This window comes from Nuphar pumila, chromosome 5, assembly GCF_984573655.1.
Source record: "Nuphar pumila chromosome 5, dmNupPumi1.hap1.1, whole genome shotgun sequence".
In the NCBI taxonomy this organism is placed as follows: domain Eukaryota; kingdom Viridiplantae; phylum Streptophyta; class Magnoliopsida; order Nymphaeales; family Nymphaeaceae; genus Nuphar; species Nuphar pumila.
In genome coordinates this window covers 41,696,004-41,713,194 of record NC_143253.1, presented here as the reverse complement: position 1 = coordinate 41,713,194, position 17,191 = coordinate 41,696,004, and the positions used below count along the sequence as shown (strand labels likewise).

The 17,191-nt window shown below is 39.9% G+C and overlaps 1 protein-coding gene across 5 annotated transcripts in view; it reads left to right on the top strand.

Moving 5' to 3' along the window:
- MMH-1 (MUTM homolog-1) overlaps positions 1-17,191 on the top strand; it is a 123,739-nt gene that overhangs the window by 50,433 nt on the left and 56,115 nt on the right. For all 5 annotated transcript variants that reach the window (XM_090006042.1, XM_090006041.1, XM_090006044.1 and 2 more), the window contains exon 3: positions 13,453-13,510. In XM_090006042.1, the coding sequence (XP_089862168.1) occupies positions 13,453-13,510 (58 nt within the window). The remainder of the gene's footprint in view (positions 1-13,452; positions 13,511-17,191) is intronic.

Below are 17,191 nucleotides of genomic sequence, written 5' to 3'. Positions count from 1 at the left end.
TGTTTTGGGAGTGAGGCATCCTAGTAGTCTCCACTCACTCATAGGTCTTCGGAGACCGGGGCTATCCATGTGTCTTAAGTGATAGATCCTGAACTACTATAGTAGTATATGATGCATCATATTTCTGTTTTGCCTTAGCAGTGACTTCTCTCGGTGTAATGCCCCCAAAATCTCGGACTTGTAACTTTTTAGGTAAATTTTGAAAGCTTTGTAATCATTCATTTTTTAGAGTTTAAAATAGCAGTTCAGCAAAAAACGGTGTTTGAAATGACAAGTCAATGGACCTTGGGCGCATTACAGGCGAACCTTCTTTTACACAACGAATTTGTAACTCTGTACATTCATTAAAACCAAATAGATTCAAAAAAAGGTTTTAAAGTTTATACGAAAAGTGCAATTTTAAAGAAACCCTTATACCAAATTATAAAAAATGTCCTCCAGAGCGAAACATCAAGGAAAGAGTCTCATCTTGATATCATCACGTCATTGCGCTATCGCCTGCAGTTCCGACTTAATCATCACTTATACCCATGAAATGGGTCAGATTGATGAAAATCTGGTAGGACCATAAATATCAAAATTAAGAACAAAACTAATATATATGTTGTCCCTTTCGTGATATGCGGTTCAAACTAAGCAAAATGAGCATGATAATCTTGTTTCGATATTAACTGTACTAAGGGTACGCACAAGAGAAATGTAGAAACAACTGAGACTGCCTTGGGGTTTGTTATTCTATGTATTTTGATACCTCGGACAACTAGCTGAGTCCGCTAATAAGGGGACGACCAATGATCGATAGAGAATTCCTCAAAGGTCACTTGTTTAAGGGGATGCATCCATACTTCTGCAGAAGTCATTGAGACCTACCACCTAAGATAATTTTTTTAGCCCAGTCTCCTAACTCGGATGACCGAGGTTACCGAGTTCAATTGCTACTCGAGGAGTGTAGTTGTTAACAACCTGTTCGTTGGAGTTTTTTACCATTTCATTCTCTCCTTTGATGGAACCAAAGAGACAAATTGGTATGTCAGGTTTTATTTTAACTGGCAATTCATTCTACATGCTCTGTTCTTTCAAACAAACTCGAGCATCCTGCCTGTGAAGGCGATCATCACTGTTTATGTGATTTCTTTTTTATCATTATGCATTTGCACTGTCACTGGCTTAGAAGCGAAAGCCCCCACGACATAGCTTCGGGTAATCACAAACATCGAAAGCAGGCCTTTTTAGCGCATAAGCAACCTAAAACACACACACACACACACGAGCGAAAGCAAAAGTACACACATGCACAATCACAAAGGGATCAAAGAGGCAAGGATGCAAATAGTTTCTTTATAGATACTTGAAAGCAAAGTACATCAAGAGGAGAAGAGGGTCCGAATACACGGGGTTCTTAAGTCGTAAGGCCTTTTGTGATACTCGAGAGTGTCAAAGCGGTATATACATCAGAAACAAAAAGGTGAAAAACATAGCGGTCCGGAACATGCTCCTCTGCCTAAGTTGGCGCCATCTTCGACGCCAATTGTTCATGGTAATCCTCTAAAGTTGTTGATGCTGAAACATGCTGGTGGTAGTTGTTGGAATGACTGAGGATCGTTTTTGGTTCTCTGCCTGGGGTACTGACCGTTGAAGGTGCACGCTGCAGAATGAGAGCAAGTTGAGGCATGCTTCGTTGAGGGTCTCCTTCGTCTTCGTGGAACGATTTCAGGTTGCATATGTGGAATACCGGATGCACTTGAAAGTTTGCTGGTAAGTTCAACCGGTACGCCAAGTTTTCTACGCGCTTGATAATAGTGAAGGGTCCGTCATACTTGCGAATAAGGCTTCGGTGGTGGCCCCGAAAGATAGTTGTGCGATTGGGAAAGAGCTTCACCAACACCTTGTCCCCAACACGAAATTCTGCTGGTCGACGCTTCTCATCTGCCTATTTCTTCACGCGCTTAGTCGCCTTGTTCAAATACGCCTTTGCTAATTCTGTCTGATCTTGCCCGTTCCTGACAAACTGGTATGGATAAGGTGCTTTGCCACGTCCTTGCACAACAAGGAAGTGCGGAGTCTGCGGTTGTTGTCCGATTTCAACTTTGAATGGACTATGGCCGGATGACTTGCTCTTTTGAAGGTTGTAGCAGAATTGAGCCACATCAAGTAAATCAAGCCAATCCCTTTGATTGGCACTAACAAAGTGCCACATATATTTTTCCAACATGCCATTGATCCTCTCCGCCTGTCCGTCGGTTTGGGGGTGGAAGCTTGTGCTGAAGTGCAAGTTTGCTCTAATCAAGCAAAACACTTCTCGCCAAAACTTACCAGTGAAGCGGGCATCATGATCACTGACAATGCTATCTGGGATTTCCTAATGCTTGACTACATTTCGCACGAATAACTTAGCAGTATCGGCAGCTGAGCATGTGGCAGGGTGTAACGACCCCAACTCATACCCAAGAAAAAATGCAGATTTTTTTTACCATTGCGGAAATCTTCCCAGAGACCCGGGGCCTTACAGTTAAACACCACCACCACCACAAGAGATCCTATACTCATCTTTCATACCAAACCAAACTTTATTTATTCAATAAAATGCATAGTCTGAGACATAAGCAAATAGACATGTAAATAAAGCAAAAGAAGAAAAGAAGAGCCACGCCATCCAAAAGAATCTGTCAGGCAATCGTGTAATCTTCTCGTAGCTCATCTCAAAAGCAGGTCACTCCACTGGGCATCCGAGCCTGCGAAAAACACAAAAAGTAGGTTTTCAGAATCCAAAGAATTATGCGTACAACTCCCTCTAATGAGTCAAATAAGAATAAAGAACTTAGATGAACACAATTATGACAAATTCACAATTCAATTAATCATTCATGCAATACGGAACAATTATTAAGCATGAAGAAACATTTAATAAACAACGGGTACCATAAATTAAGTAATAAAGACATTTAACATACATTATAGAACAATATCATGCATTCACCAATATAGCACAATTAAGGAAACACATAAATATGCATGATCTAATGCGTAACAGAAATATGAATGATTTCAGTGCAATGCATAATAATTTATTATTATCTTTTATCTTGACTTCATGCGCAATATTCAAAAGAAAGAAATTGCAGAGGCTTTGAAGAAAATGAAATCAAGAAGGGCAGTTGGCTCAGATGGTATACCTATCGAGGCTTGAAAATGCTTGGGTGAGAAAGGTTTAGAATGGTTGACAAATCTTTTTAACAAGATTTGACAGACAAATAAGATGCCTAATGAGTGGAGGAAGAGTACTTTGGTGCCTCTATATAAGAATAAGGGTGATATACAAGATTGAACAAACTATCGTTGTATAAAACTCATGAGTCATACTATGAAACTTTGGGAGAGGGTGATTGAGTATAGGTTGAGGAAGGTTGTCATGATATCAGAGAATCAATTTGGTTTTATGCCTGGAAGATCAACTATGGAAGCTATACATCTTTTTAGACAACATATTGAGAGATATAGAGAGAGGAACAAAGATTTGCATATGGTTTTTATTGATTTGGAGAAGGCATACGATAGAGTACCTAGGGATGTTCTATGGTGGACAATGATGAAAAAAGGTGTTTCTCTCAAGTACATTAGTATAATTAAAGATATGTACGAAGGAGTAGTAACCAATGTCCGCACTTGTGGAGGGGTGACAACCAATTTTTCTATAACGGTTGGGTTACATCAAGGATCTCCATTAAGCCCTTTTCTATTTGCTATAGTGATGGATGAACTTACGAGATCAATTCAAGAAAATGTGCCGTGATGTATGTTGTTTGCCGATGATATTGTTTTGATTGATGAGTCTAGAGCTGGGGTTAATGCTAAGTTAGAATTATGGAGACATACATTGGAGGCAAGAGGTTTTAAGTTGAGTATAGAATATATGGAATGTCAGTTTAGTAAGCAACAGAGTAGTGATGGGAGTGTAGTGAAGCTTGTTGAGCAAGAAATACCGGTGGATGATTGTTTCAAATATTTGGGATCTATCATTAAAAAGTATGGAGAAATTGATGGAGATGTAAATCATAGGATAAAGGTTGGGTGGATGAAATGGAAAAGTGAACTGGAGTGTTGTGCGATCGTAGAATGCCATTGCGGTTGAAGGGAAAGTTTTATAGGACGACAATTAGGCCCACTTTACTATATGGTACGGAATGTTGGACTGCCAAGATACATCATATTCAAAAAATGAGTGTAGCTGAGATGCGTATGCTTAGACGGATGTGTGGAAATACAGTAAAAGATAAGATTCAGAACGAGGAGATACGTAAGAAGGTAGGCGTTGCACCCATTGAAAATAAGATGAGAGAGAATCGTTTACGGTGGTTTGGACATATTCGGCGAAGGCCTAATGATTCTCCAGTTAGAAGGATGGAGAAATGAGAAAATATATTAGTTAAAAGAGGTCGGGGTAGGCCTAGGAAGACTTGGATGGAGATGATAGGAAAGGATATGAATGCTTTGAACCTCACCGAGGACATGGCATTGGATAGAAATGATTGGAGGAGAAGGATTCATGTGGAAGACCCAGAATGATTTTCTTTGTTGGTTCATATCGCCGACCCCAATTGTTTTGGGATGAAGGCGTAGTAGTAGTTATTGTTGTTGTTGTTGTATCGCTGACCCCAATTGTTTTGGGATGAAGGCGTAGTTGTTGTTGTTGTAGAGTTTTCTTTTCATATGCATGTCCCTATTAAATGCATACAAATTAAATTTCTCTTTTTAATTCCCGTTGCTCGTGGATACTAAAAACGTGTAAGAATTCCGGAGGTTAAGTAGGGTTCTCAGGGTAACTTAGCACACAATTTATATTTTATTACCGGGTTCCAAACTTAGCCCTCGACCGATATCAGAAATCAACACCATTCATCAGAACATTGAAAATCAACAACCAATGTCGGGACACTATGAAAATAAACAACCATTGTAACAACCCCAACTCATACCCCTTAAAAAGTGTGATTTTTTTTTTAAAACAAGTGCGAAAACAATCTCAGAGACTCGGGGCCTTACAGTTAAAACAGAACCACCACCACAAGGGATCTTATACTCATCTTTCATACCAAACCAAAATAAATCAAACCAAACTTTATTTATTCAAATGTAAAGAGTCTGAGACATAAGTAAATAAAAGTAAGGAAAGCAAAAAGAAAGAGTCACGTCGTCCCAAGAATCTGCATTGCAGTCGTGTAGTCCCCTCGTGACTCTTCTCAGAAGCAAACCTTCTCCACTAGACATCTGAGGTTGCGAAAAACAAAAAAAATACAGTGTTAGAATCCTGCGTACAGGTCCCTCTAATGAATCAAATAGAGGGACGCATTTATGACAAATTCATAATTCAATTAACTATTCATGCAATAGGGAACATTAATTAAGCATGAGAGAACATTTAATAACAACAGATGTCAGAATCTAAGAATTAAACACATTTAACGTGCATTAAGGAACAACATTATGCATTGTTCAATATATCACAATTAAGGGAACAAGTAAATATGTATGATCTAATGCATAACAAGAATATGCATGATTCAGTACAATGCATGAATAAATTATTATCTTTTATCAGAGTTTTCTTTTTATATGCATGTCCCTATTAAAAGCACACAATTTAAGTTCCTTTTTTTAATTACTGTTGCCCGCGGATACTCCAAACAGATAAAATCCCTCAGGTCAAGTTGGGTCCCCAGAGTAACTTAACACACAAGTTGTATTTTATTACTTGGTTCTAAACTTAGCCTTCGACCAATATCAGGAAACATCACCTTCCATCGGAACATTGGAAATCATCATCCAATGTCGGGGATACCATGAAAATCAGCATCCACTGGCGCCATTTTTCTTGGTATACCAAAACAACTGTGTCTATACACCACCCACAGGCAAAGGGGCAAACTCTCCCTAAAACCGTGGCCAAGAGAAGAACCTCAATATCGGGTTTCATAGAACTGCCCTTCGACTGACAGATCTTGTTGTTGAGGAAATCTAGAAGAGTATGGGAAGGGAGGAAGAAGAGAACTCGTGCTTTCTGGGAATCAGCAACCTCTCATTTCATTCAATTGGTTGCGGTAAACCTTAATTATATTAAATAGGGTTACAACCTTTTTACAAGGACAAAAATGCCCTGTATAAGAAAAGTAAAATACAACATTATAAAACTCGATATGGATATGGATCCAATAAGGGATCCAATTTCATTCATATTCTAATAGGGGTCAGGGGCAACAATAATGCACACAGAGTTTTAGCATCCTCACGGTTTCCCCAAAATCGCAATATCCAAGATTTCCACACTAAAGAAGGGACATCAAGGAAACATAAATTATACTGTTATTAAATTTCTTTTATTTTGTTATTAATTCATCTCCTTTAATTTGCAATTCAACATGCAGAATTAATAACGTAAGCTTGCAAATCAACATGCCAAGCTCTTCACGGGACCACAGCCCGTGGCATCATAGAACAGTGCAATAAAAACCACAATATCAAATATGATTTTTGCAATGCATAAACAAGTAAAGGAGCACACCGTCTTAAGGCTTCCACAACCTATAATGATCCATCTTAATCATCCATGCATTCATATGCAAAAATCATTATGAATATGCCAATGCATTCATTACATATCACATGCTTTTCTATCTATAGCCATGCACGCCAAATTAATATCATAAATTCGCATTTCCAAATGCGAGGCTCATCACGAGACTCCAGCCTGTGGAAAAATATAGAACAGTGAAATACAGTGCAACAACATTAATGTGATTTTTGCGATGCATTTAAAATGAATAAAGAAGGAACAAACCAAAGCTCGAAGCCCATCAGACCAACGATTATTCATTTCGACCATCGATGCACCATATGCAAAAACCATAACAACATGCCATATAGGCAATAGAGTCACATGCTTTCCAATGCGCATCAACATATGCCAATTTAACAATGTGCAAGGACTACAACATTCATATGCACGTGTCCACACTATTCATGTGCACGTATTCATGTACTCATGCCACACATATTGCTTTTATTCATGAATTATCTTAGTTAGAAACATGCGAACACTTATGCAAATATACAGATGCAGCATATATCAATTCCACGTGTGCACGTGTACATAAGAACAATTATGCATTAATACCTTATTTAAGCATGATATACTAGGTGCAACCCCGCCATATTTTAATCTTTTGTATGAATACAACTATATCTAACACCATAAGTGATTTCATACATTCATGTGGCAGTATACACTTTTTTTTATTTCAGATTCAAATAAGTCAACTCACCTAAAAACCCTGGATATTTTTCATGCAAGTCACAACATGCATAAAAAGAAACCCCTCTTCTTTAAAAACTTTTGTTTTAATTTTTTTTTTTAAAGAAAGAGCACCTGCCCGGCTGGGGCCACATCGAGCCCAAAGTGCGAACATTGGTTACTACTCCTTCATATATATCTTTAATTATACTAATGTACTTGAGAGAAACACCTTTCATGTATTTTTATAAGGGTTAAAATCTCTCGGGGCGTTAGAGCACATCTATGAAAATTGCATAATTTGGTACTTTGGGAAAAACACTAGATGATGCCATGGATGCTACAGATGCAACTTATAGAGGTAGGTAAGAGTGTCACTATTGGATGCAGGGAAAATTCAAAATTTCTCTAAACCATCGTACACATACGTAAGTTTGTCTTTATCAGCACTGTAGTGTGCCAACTATTTGATCAAAAAATGTTTTGAATTTTTCCATCAAAATTTATGGTAGAATATGGGTCTTGTTAGACTTGCTGCAAATAATTGAAGTTGAAGTGGTTGGAGAACAGATGCCTGATAATGAAAATGGACACCATTAATCTTGCTGTCCCGTAGTCAATTATTTTGAAAATACAATTTCTGTTATGTGACTTGTAATAGCCGTACACCAATCTGCAGTATTTTCTCCCACTGTTCCTTTTGGGAAACCACACATGAATATCATGTCCTGGGTTCTTTTAGTTGTGCCCACCTGACATAAAAATTCTGTTTTTTGTCATTTATATAAGGCATTAGTGATCTAAAGGGACTAATGATTGTCATCGTCTATTGCATTTGATGCTATAGGTGAAATTTTCTATGAAATTAAAATTTTATTCTTCCTGTCTCAATTTAAAGGATAGCAACACACTATTTTTCTGTGTGGAAGTAAAAAAAGAAGAGTTTTTCCACAATGCTTAATATGTGGGAATGGACCATGACTTTGACTCGCTCACCACCCTCCTGTAATCAGTTCCTCTTGCTGCACCTGATGGATCAAAATGTGTACATCTTTACTGTACCACAAGTGAACACCATGTTTTCCATATCTTACTAATGAAGAAACTGTCATTGGATCTCAAGCAAGGGCAATCCATTTCTATGCTATGATATTGAGAGTTGTATTGTTATATGACGAGCTATGCTAATAGGGTGAACACCAATCTATCTGTGATCAGATAGATCACGATGTTCAATTGCTCACTGATATGCTTTGAATTATGGATTTTTTTGTGTGCTGTGTGTTGCATTGTTAGGGCCACCGGTTTTTACATTATGCTGGTTCATAGTTAACCCAACCTATAGAAATAGCTAGGAGGACAAAAAATTGCATAATTCTGATATAGACACCCCCACCCTCGTCTGTTTTTGGTGCTCATTTCCAATGGAAGGATTGTGCTGGAATGTTTGCCTCTGTTTTCAGTGGCTGTAGAGTAATTGTACAGAACATCTGTTGGAGCTTCCCACAATTAAGCTATTCAGGTGGCTGAATTGCTCACGAGTGAATCAGCAAAGTGTGTACAGCATAACCATGGTGACTCTTGAATGTAAAGACTAAAGGGTAGCCTGTAGTGCATTGGAGGTAATGGATTGAGGGCTTGACAACATGTGGAGGGGGAGACTGTTGAGGGATATAAGAAAATCCTGCTAACCAATTCTTTATGGATGATTTGTCCACGGCGGACCAGTTTAGTGCCAGTCAGTTCTCAATCCAAGAACGTTTACAACAACAACAACAACAACAACAACAACAACAGCAGCAGCAGCAGCAGCAACAGCAGCAGCAGCAACACGCCTTCATCCCAAACAATTGGTGTCGGCGATATGAACCAAAAGGAAAATCATTCTGGGTCCTCCACATGAATCCTTCTCCTCCAATCATTTCTATCCAATGTCATGTCCTCGGTGAGGTTCAAAGCATTCATATCCTTTCAACAACAACAACAACAACAACAACAACAACAACAACAACAACAACAACAACAACAACAACAACAACAACAACAACAACACGCCTTCATCCCAAACAATTGGTGTCGGCGATATGAACCAAAAGGAAAATCATTCTGGGTCCTCCACATGAATCCTTCTCCTCCAATCATTTCTATCCAATGTCATGTCCTCGGTGAGGTTCAAAGCATTCATATCCTTTCTTATCATCTCCATCCAAGTCTTCTTAGGCCTACCCCAACCTCTTTTAGCTAATATATTTTCCCATTTCTCCATCCTTCTAACCGGAGCATCATTAGGCCTTCGCCGAATATGCCCAAACCATCGTAAACGATTCTCACTCATCTTATTTTCAATGGATGCAACGCCTACCTTCTTACGTATTTTCTCGTTCCGAATCTTATCTTTTAGTGTATTTCCACACATCCATCGAAGCATACGCATCTCAGTTACACTCATTTTTTGAACATGATGTCTCTTGGCAGCCCAACATTCCGTACCATATAGTAAAGCAGATCTAATTGTCGTCCTATAAAACTTCCCCTTCAACCGCAATGGCATTTTATGATCACACAACACTCCAGTTGCACTTTTCCATTTCATCCACCCAACCTTAATCCTATGTTTTACATCTCCATCAATTTCTCCATTCTTTTGAATGATAGATCCCAAATATTTGAAACAGTCATCCACCGCTATTTCTTGCTCACCAAGCTTCACTACACTCTCATCATTACTTCGTTGCTTACTAAACTGACATTCCATATATTCTGTCTTACTCTTACTCAACGTAAAACCTCTTGCTTCCAAAGTCTGTCTCCATAATTCTAACTTAGCATTAACCCTAGCTCTAGACTCATCAATCAAAACAATATCATCAGCAAACAACATACACCACGGCACATTCTCTTGAAATGATCTCGTAAGTTCATCTATCACTATAGCAAAAAGGAAAGGGCTTAATGCAAATCCTTGATGTAACCCAACCGTTATAGGAAAATTGTTTGTCACCCCTCCACAAGTGCGGACATTGGTTACTACTCCTTCGTACATATCTTTAATTATACTAATGAACTTGAGAGAAATACCTTTCTTCATCATTGTCTACCAGAGAACATTCCTAGGTACTCTATCGTATGCCTTATCTAAATCAATAAAAACCATATGCAAATCTTTATTCGCCTCTCTATATCTCTCAATAAGTTGTCTAAGAAGATGTATAGCTTCCATAGTTGATCTTCCAGGCATAAAACCAAATTGATTCTCCGATATCATGGCAACCTTCCTCAACCTATACTCAATCACCCTCTCCCAAAGTTTCATAGTATGACTCATGAGTTTTATACCACGATAGTTTGTGTAATCTTGTATATCACCCTTATTCTTATATAGAGGCTCCAAAGTACTTTTCCTCCACTCATTAGGCATCTTATTTGTCCGCCAAATCTTGTTAAAAAGATTTGCCAACCATACTAAACCTTTCTCACCCAAGCATTTCCAAGCCTCGATAGGTATCCCATCCAGGCCAACTGCCTTTCTGGATTTCATATTCTTCAAAGCCTCTGCAATTTCTTTCTTTTGAATCTTGCGCACGAAGTCACGATTCATCTCACGAAAAGGAATGGAGAAGTCTCCAAGATCGTGGGCATGACTTCCATTAAATAGCTTATCAAAATAATCTTTCCATCTCTCCTTAATCTCCTCATCTTTAACTAAAACCCTTTGCGCTTCATCTTTGATACATCTAACCATACCCAGATCCCTCAATTTCATATCTCTCATTTTTGCAAGCCTATAAATATCCTTTTCGCCCTACTTGGTATCCAACTTGTCATAAACCTCCTTATATACCTTATCCCTCAAGTGTCGAACTACTTTTTTAGCTTCCTTCTTTACTACCATATATTTCTCCAAATTCTCATTATCCCGACTCTGACTTAGATTTCTATAACACTCTCTTTTAACCTTAATAGCTAATTTGACATCTTCGTTCCACCATGATGTATCCTTACCTAGCGGTGCACCGCCTTTAGACTCACCCAAAACCTCCTTCGCCACCTTTCGCGTGCAACTCGCTATCTTATTCCACATTGATTCTGAATCCTCTTCGAGACACCAATTAGCTTCCTTAGCTATCTGTTCTACAAACATTCCTTGTTTAGCTCCTTTCAGTGCCCACCACTTAATTCTAGGATCTATCCTATGTCTATCCCTTTTGTGGCATTTTTTAATTTTAAGATCTAAAATTAAGACTCTATGCTGTGTAGCTACACTTTCTCCCGGTATAACCTTACAATCGATGCAACAACCCCTATCTCTCTTTCTGAGTAGGAAAAAATCTATCTGACTCTTATTAACCCCACTTTTAAATGTTACTAGGTGAGACTCTCTTTTCCTAAACCACGTGTTGGCTAAGATCAAATCATAGGACAAACCAAAATCTAAAATCCTTTCTCCACTTTCGTTTCTTTCTCCTATACCATAGCCTCTATGGATACTCTCAAATCCATCCCTACTAATGCCTACATGTCCATTAAGGTCTCCGCCGATGAAAATCTTTTCTCCATGAGATATCCCTTGTACTACTTCGTCTAAATCTTTCCAAAATTGCCGCTTAATGGAATCGTCTAAACCGACTTGAGGTGCATAAACACTAATAAAATTAATAATATATGTACCTACTACTAATCTAATAAGTATAATCCTATCCCCCTTCCTACGGACCTCAACTACATTATCTATAAACTCACGCCTATTAACAATCCCAACTCCATTCCTATTCCTATGTATTCTTGTATACCAAATCTTATATCCCCAAGGTTGTATCACTTTTGCTTTCTCACCTACCCATTTGGTCTCTTGTAAACATAAAATATCAATCTTTCTCCTACACATAACATCTACTAACTCTACCAACTTACTAGTTAAAGACCCTATGTTCCAAGTGGCTAACCTAATTGTATGGTCTTGAACTACCTTTTTTACCCTCACCCGTCCAACAAAGTGCGGGAACCCTTGCCTATTTGACCCCACCCCCGGGCGCCGGTTTGACGCGTCGCTTCTGGGCAATGTCCTAGCTACCCTTGCCCACTTATCACTGCCTCCGGGCCTATAGTGTATAGAGCGTCGCTTAGTAGGGAACGCCCCAACGAAATTTGCATATTGGTTCATATTCATAGGATGTGACTACGTTTTTAATACATTATTTAAAAATATTAAAATAATGCCGTACATGTCGGTGTCTGTGTTGGCATGTCCATGTGACATAGCTTGCATGTAGGAATAAGAAATTTTAATTTAGTTACGATTAAGTCAATTTATGAAAGAATGGAAAAAAGTAGACTATAATTTTTATTATTTCTTTTCCATGTTAGAAGAGGGCACAAATAAAAAGAAAAGAAAAAAAAAATCAACTGTAAGTGGGGATTGAAACTTGACAATCTAAGGTATTGATAATCTTAGGATTATGATGAAGGAATGTCCTCTCAATCTCTTGATCGTGGCATATGATAGCCAAGTTGCAGACGTTAGGCTTTCACATGACCTACTCGAACTTGAACCTAGCTTGTTTTATCTCAGCTATGGTCTGCTTGCACAAATTAAATATAAAAATAATATTTTTAAAATAAACTGTGAAAAGTGGTGGCGGTAGGATTTGAGCCTGCCATTTCCCTTGTGAAGGACATACATCCTAACCATTGGGACAATTTTTTTCTGTCACTCATGTGTAACCTAACACACACATATATAGTTAGAATATAGACATATTATATTAAAAAAGGCCAAACTTAAATGAGTCTTAACTAGCCCATGCCTAGGGCTTGGGCTTGGCTTGCTTAAGCAAAAGAACCTGGATCTAGGCTAAAACTTAACTTATTTTTGCAAGTAATGAGGCCAAGCTGAGTTTGGGCGAGGTAGCTTGAGCTTTTTTGAAATGCATGGCTTCTTGTGCAATCCTATCCATGATGTAACATTATTACTTTAGTTGCAATGATGTTTGTTTTGCAGCATTCATTACCAATAGTTTCTTTTCGGTTCATTGTACTTGGGTGTGCCTTTATGTCATTTTCTTGAAGGAGGAGAATCAATTCTTGAAAGTACTGCATCTGTTCTTTCTTGATATGCTGTCTAGTGATTGTGATGTTTATATTATATGACTTTTTGAATTGCCTTTCAGATCTGCGGTACACGCTACTGATGAATGGCCATCCAAATACTCAAAGTTATTTATAGAAGTAAGTGATCTTTTATCATTCTAATAGTTAAACCTCCTAACACATCTCCTAGTAATCCTGTGTAATGATAAAGAAAGACTAGTCAAAATTACCTGAATCATTATGTCAACTTTATGATGTGTTGCATATGTCATATATTGCAACTCTCATTGATTGTTAGTGTTTTGCTGATATGTAAGCGTATGGACTTATGTATTTACATGTTTTGGTCATGTCGTCATGAAATTCACTACTATGATCATTTTCATAGTAGTTCTGTCTATTTTGCTTTTCATCTCTTATATAATGTCTGTCTTTTTAGAAGTTTGTGTTTTACCTTTTGGCCATTTATAAGGTACTAAATTTAGTCTTTTGACAAACTAGAGAGATTGAGACAAGTGGCTTAACAATCCAAAGCAAGCCTAGAGCACTCAATATCAAGGTTATACTAGTAAATGCCACTTTATTGTGGTTTATGACTTCAGGAATTTCTCATACGTCACTGCGGTATGCGGCTTCGACTCAGAAACGGGCGCTGGTTCCCTTTGAGAACGAATCTGGTCTCGCATAGCCGCTGCTAGGGAACTTATGGAATCCAACACGAATCCCCGCTGATCTGACCAATCGTCAGCAGACCCTTCATTCGAGTTTCTTGCCATCCTTGGAGTAAACAAGGAATACCAATAATTAGAATTTTCAGGAGGCTCGAAATAGGCCAGAAACATAAGTACCATTCATGTTTAACATGAGTAGTTTAGGAAAACCCAGCAATGCTGGTACATAAGCAGAACGCGTCAAGCCTCTTAGCTTAACAATACAAAATACACCTACTAAGCAAAAAGAAAGGTATACTCACAGCGCGATGCGGATGCTCAATGGTCAAGAATTCTTGCTTCCCTTAGCTCTGATACCAAGATGTAACGCCCCAAAATTTCAACTTTCGAACCTTTCATAAAACAGGCAAGAGACTAAAAGAATCTCTTTATTACAGAGTTGGTTTAAGAAATAAGCGGAAGACCATCCTTTTGTTAATTTTAGAAAAGCAAGTTGACCACTTTGGGAACGTTAGTTGAAGAACCAAAACATACAACCCATGCTACTTGAAAAAGGCACTTTCATTAAAAGAAGGTTCCAAAAGTACAAAATTCGGATGTCCCAAGGAAAATCCGTTACAAGACCCAAAAACATCAGGACGCGAGCTAAGAGTAGGAAGAAGAAAGTCTTGAAGCCATCTTGCCATCGCGCCATCGCCCGTGAAGTACCTATTCATCACCTGTACCCATAGAATGAGCTAGTTTCGCAAAAAAAACTAGTAGGTGCACAAGAGAGACTACAAGGAAACTGAATTACGTACATTTAATTCAGTAGGTTACGCAGTTTAAAGCAGATATGCAGTTAAACAGGTAAGCAATGCAAGCAGGTACATAGTGCAAACGCGTAAGTAGTGCAAGCGAATCAGTAGTGCAAACGAATAGGTAGTGCAAGCGAGTCAATGGTGCAAGCGAGTGCAAGCGAGTCAGTGGTGCAAGCGAGTCAGTGGTGCAAGCGAGTCAGTGGTGCAAGCGAGTGCAAGTGAGTCTCACTACTCAACAACCAGTGTGAACAGACTTTATGTTTCGATATTACTGGCCTGCGGGTACGCGCAGGCAAAACGTAGAAACAACTGAGACTAGTTCGGGCGTCTGTTATTCTATGTATTTTGAATAACCCGAATAGCTAGTTGAGTCTGCTCCAGAGGGACGACTTTAGCCGAGAGAGGATTCCCCAAAGGAGGCAGTGCCACGGATGCATCCAACTTCTGCAGAAGTGCTGAGCTAACTATTGTAGCCCCTTTCCCCTAACTCCAATGACTGGGGAGGCCGGATCATTGCCCGTAGGGTGGTTGTTAACAACCTGTCCATTAGAGTTTGTACCGCTCTGTCCTCTTCCTTGACAGACCACTAGAATCGAATAGGTACGTTAGGGGTTGCTTAACTAACGACCCACTCTATGCTGTGGTCTTTAAACCACTCGAGCATCTTGCCTGTGAAGGCGAATGTGAGGCCATTTATGTGATTCCAGCATTGTGCATTTCGCACTGTTCGAGGTCGCACGACCGTCTCATCCGATCATCGCAGTACTAGACGTGTCGTGCACGACTACAAGTACTCTAGGATGAAGGGGGTATAGCTCCTCAAAAGAAGCCTCAACAAGAGTGTTTCACAAAGATGTAAAGTTTATCAACTTTACTATATCCTTTGAAACAACAGTACCTTGTGCCAACATTATGCCTGCGATTTTCTAGAACCTCATCCGCTATCGGGGTATCTACATGCCTCGCATGGCTCGACACTGGCCTCGATAGACGGAAAACATGTTTCTCAACAGAAACTCCAACTCGTCTGTAGGACTGCATACTCAAGGAGTCAGGATCCTTGCAAGGTATCCCCCTCCTTAGACGGGGATGTTACGCTAGCTTCTATCTCAACTCTCGTCGCGAGAGAGAGAGGTGAATGCCTGAGGATGCCTTTAAGGCATATGCAAAGAGCAAAAACCTGTGCGACATCTGCAATAGCAAAGCAGTAATAATACATACAAAAACAAGAGTCTAGGTGCAAAGCGCGACGACAAGGTAAAGGCGGTAAGCAGAAGTGCAACGTTGAACCTCGCCACGATGCGTGACGGCACATACAAACCATAAGCAAGAATGCAACACGAGATCTCGACGTGATACACGATGGCAAGTATAGACTGACATAAGGTAAAGGGCAAGGATCGCGAAACCGCGTCCTTGAGTTAAGTGCATACTTGTATAAATATATATATATATATATATATATATTTGTATATATATATATATATATATTCATTTATTGATCATTTTTAGTTTAATTGAACTTAATTCAATTATCCAAGTCTTCCGTACAATCTTCCCCTACCTTGGAGGGTTACGAGCTTGCTGACGTCTGCGGACGTACACAATTGACGGCTCGGGTCGCGGAGCGCGAGTGAGATCCGTCGTAGCTGCAAATATGCGATATTAACATCCAAGCCCAGACAAAAGCAAAAGCAAGGCAAAGACTCAACTTCTCCAATACATAGAGCTGGGGCCAACAGTCCCAAATGACTCGAAAAAAAGGATGGGGCATGGCCAAATGAGCCTTGCCGCCCAAAGAGGGATGTAGTCAATGTGAGCAGATGACTCACGTTCACTAGGAATTCCTCGCTAGAGATCAACATTTGTAATGATCTGTCCCCATTACGATGTAGCTTGCAAAGATTCCCCGGGTTTGTCGACCAAGGGTATAGGCTCGCGCACAAAGGGGCAGGGGGGATCGGCCCCTGCTGGCACACAGAAAGGCAGGGGCCGATGGCCCCTGCTGGCAACCGAAAGGCAGGGGCCTATGCCCCTGCTGACAAAAGAAAGGCAGGGGCCATAGGCCCCTGCTGGCAAACGAAAGGCAGGGGCCTATGCCCCTGCTGACAAAAAAAAGGCAGGGGCCATAGGCTCCTGCTGGCAAACGAAAGGCAGGGGCCGATGGCCCCTGCTGGCGCAACAAAAAGGGGCAGGGAGGAGGGGCTCGACCCCTCCCCTGCCGTAGCAGAGAGCAGGGAAGAGGGGCCCGGCCCCTCCCCTGCCGTACGGAAGTAGGGAGGGGGCTCCGCCCCTCGCCTGCCGTACGAAAGCAGGGAGGAGGCTCAGCACCTCCCCTCTCTGTGTAA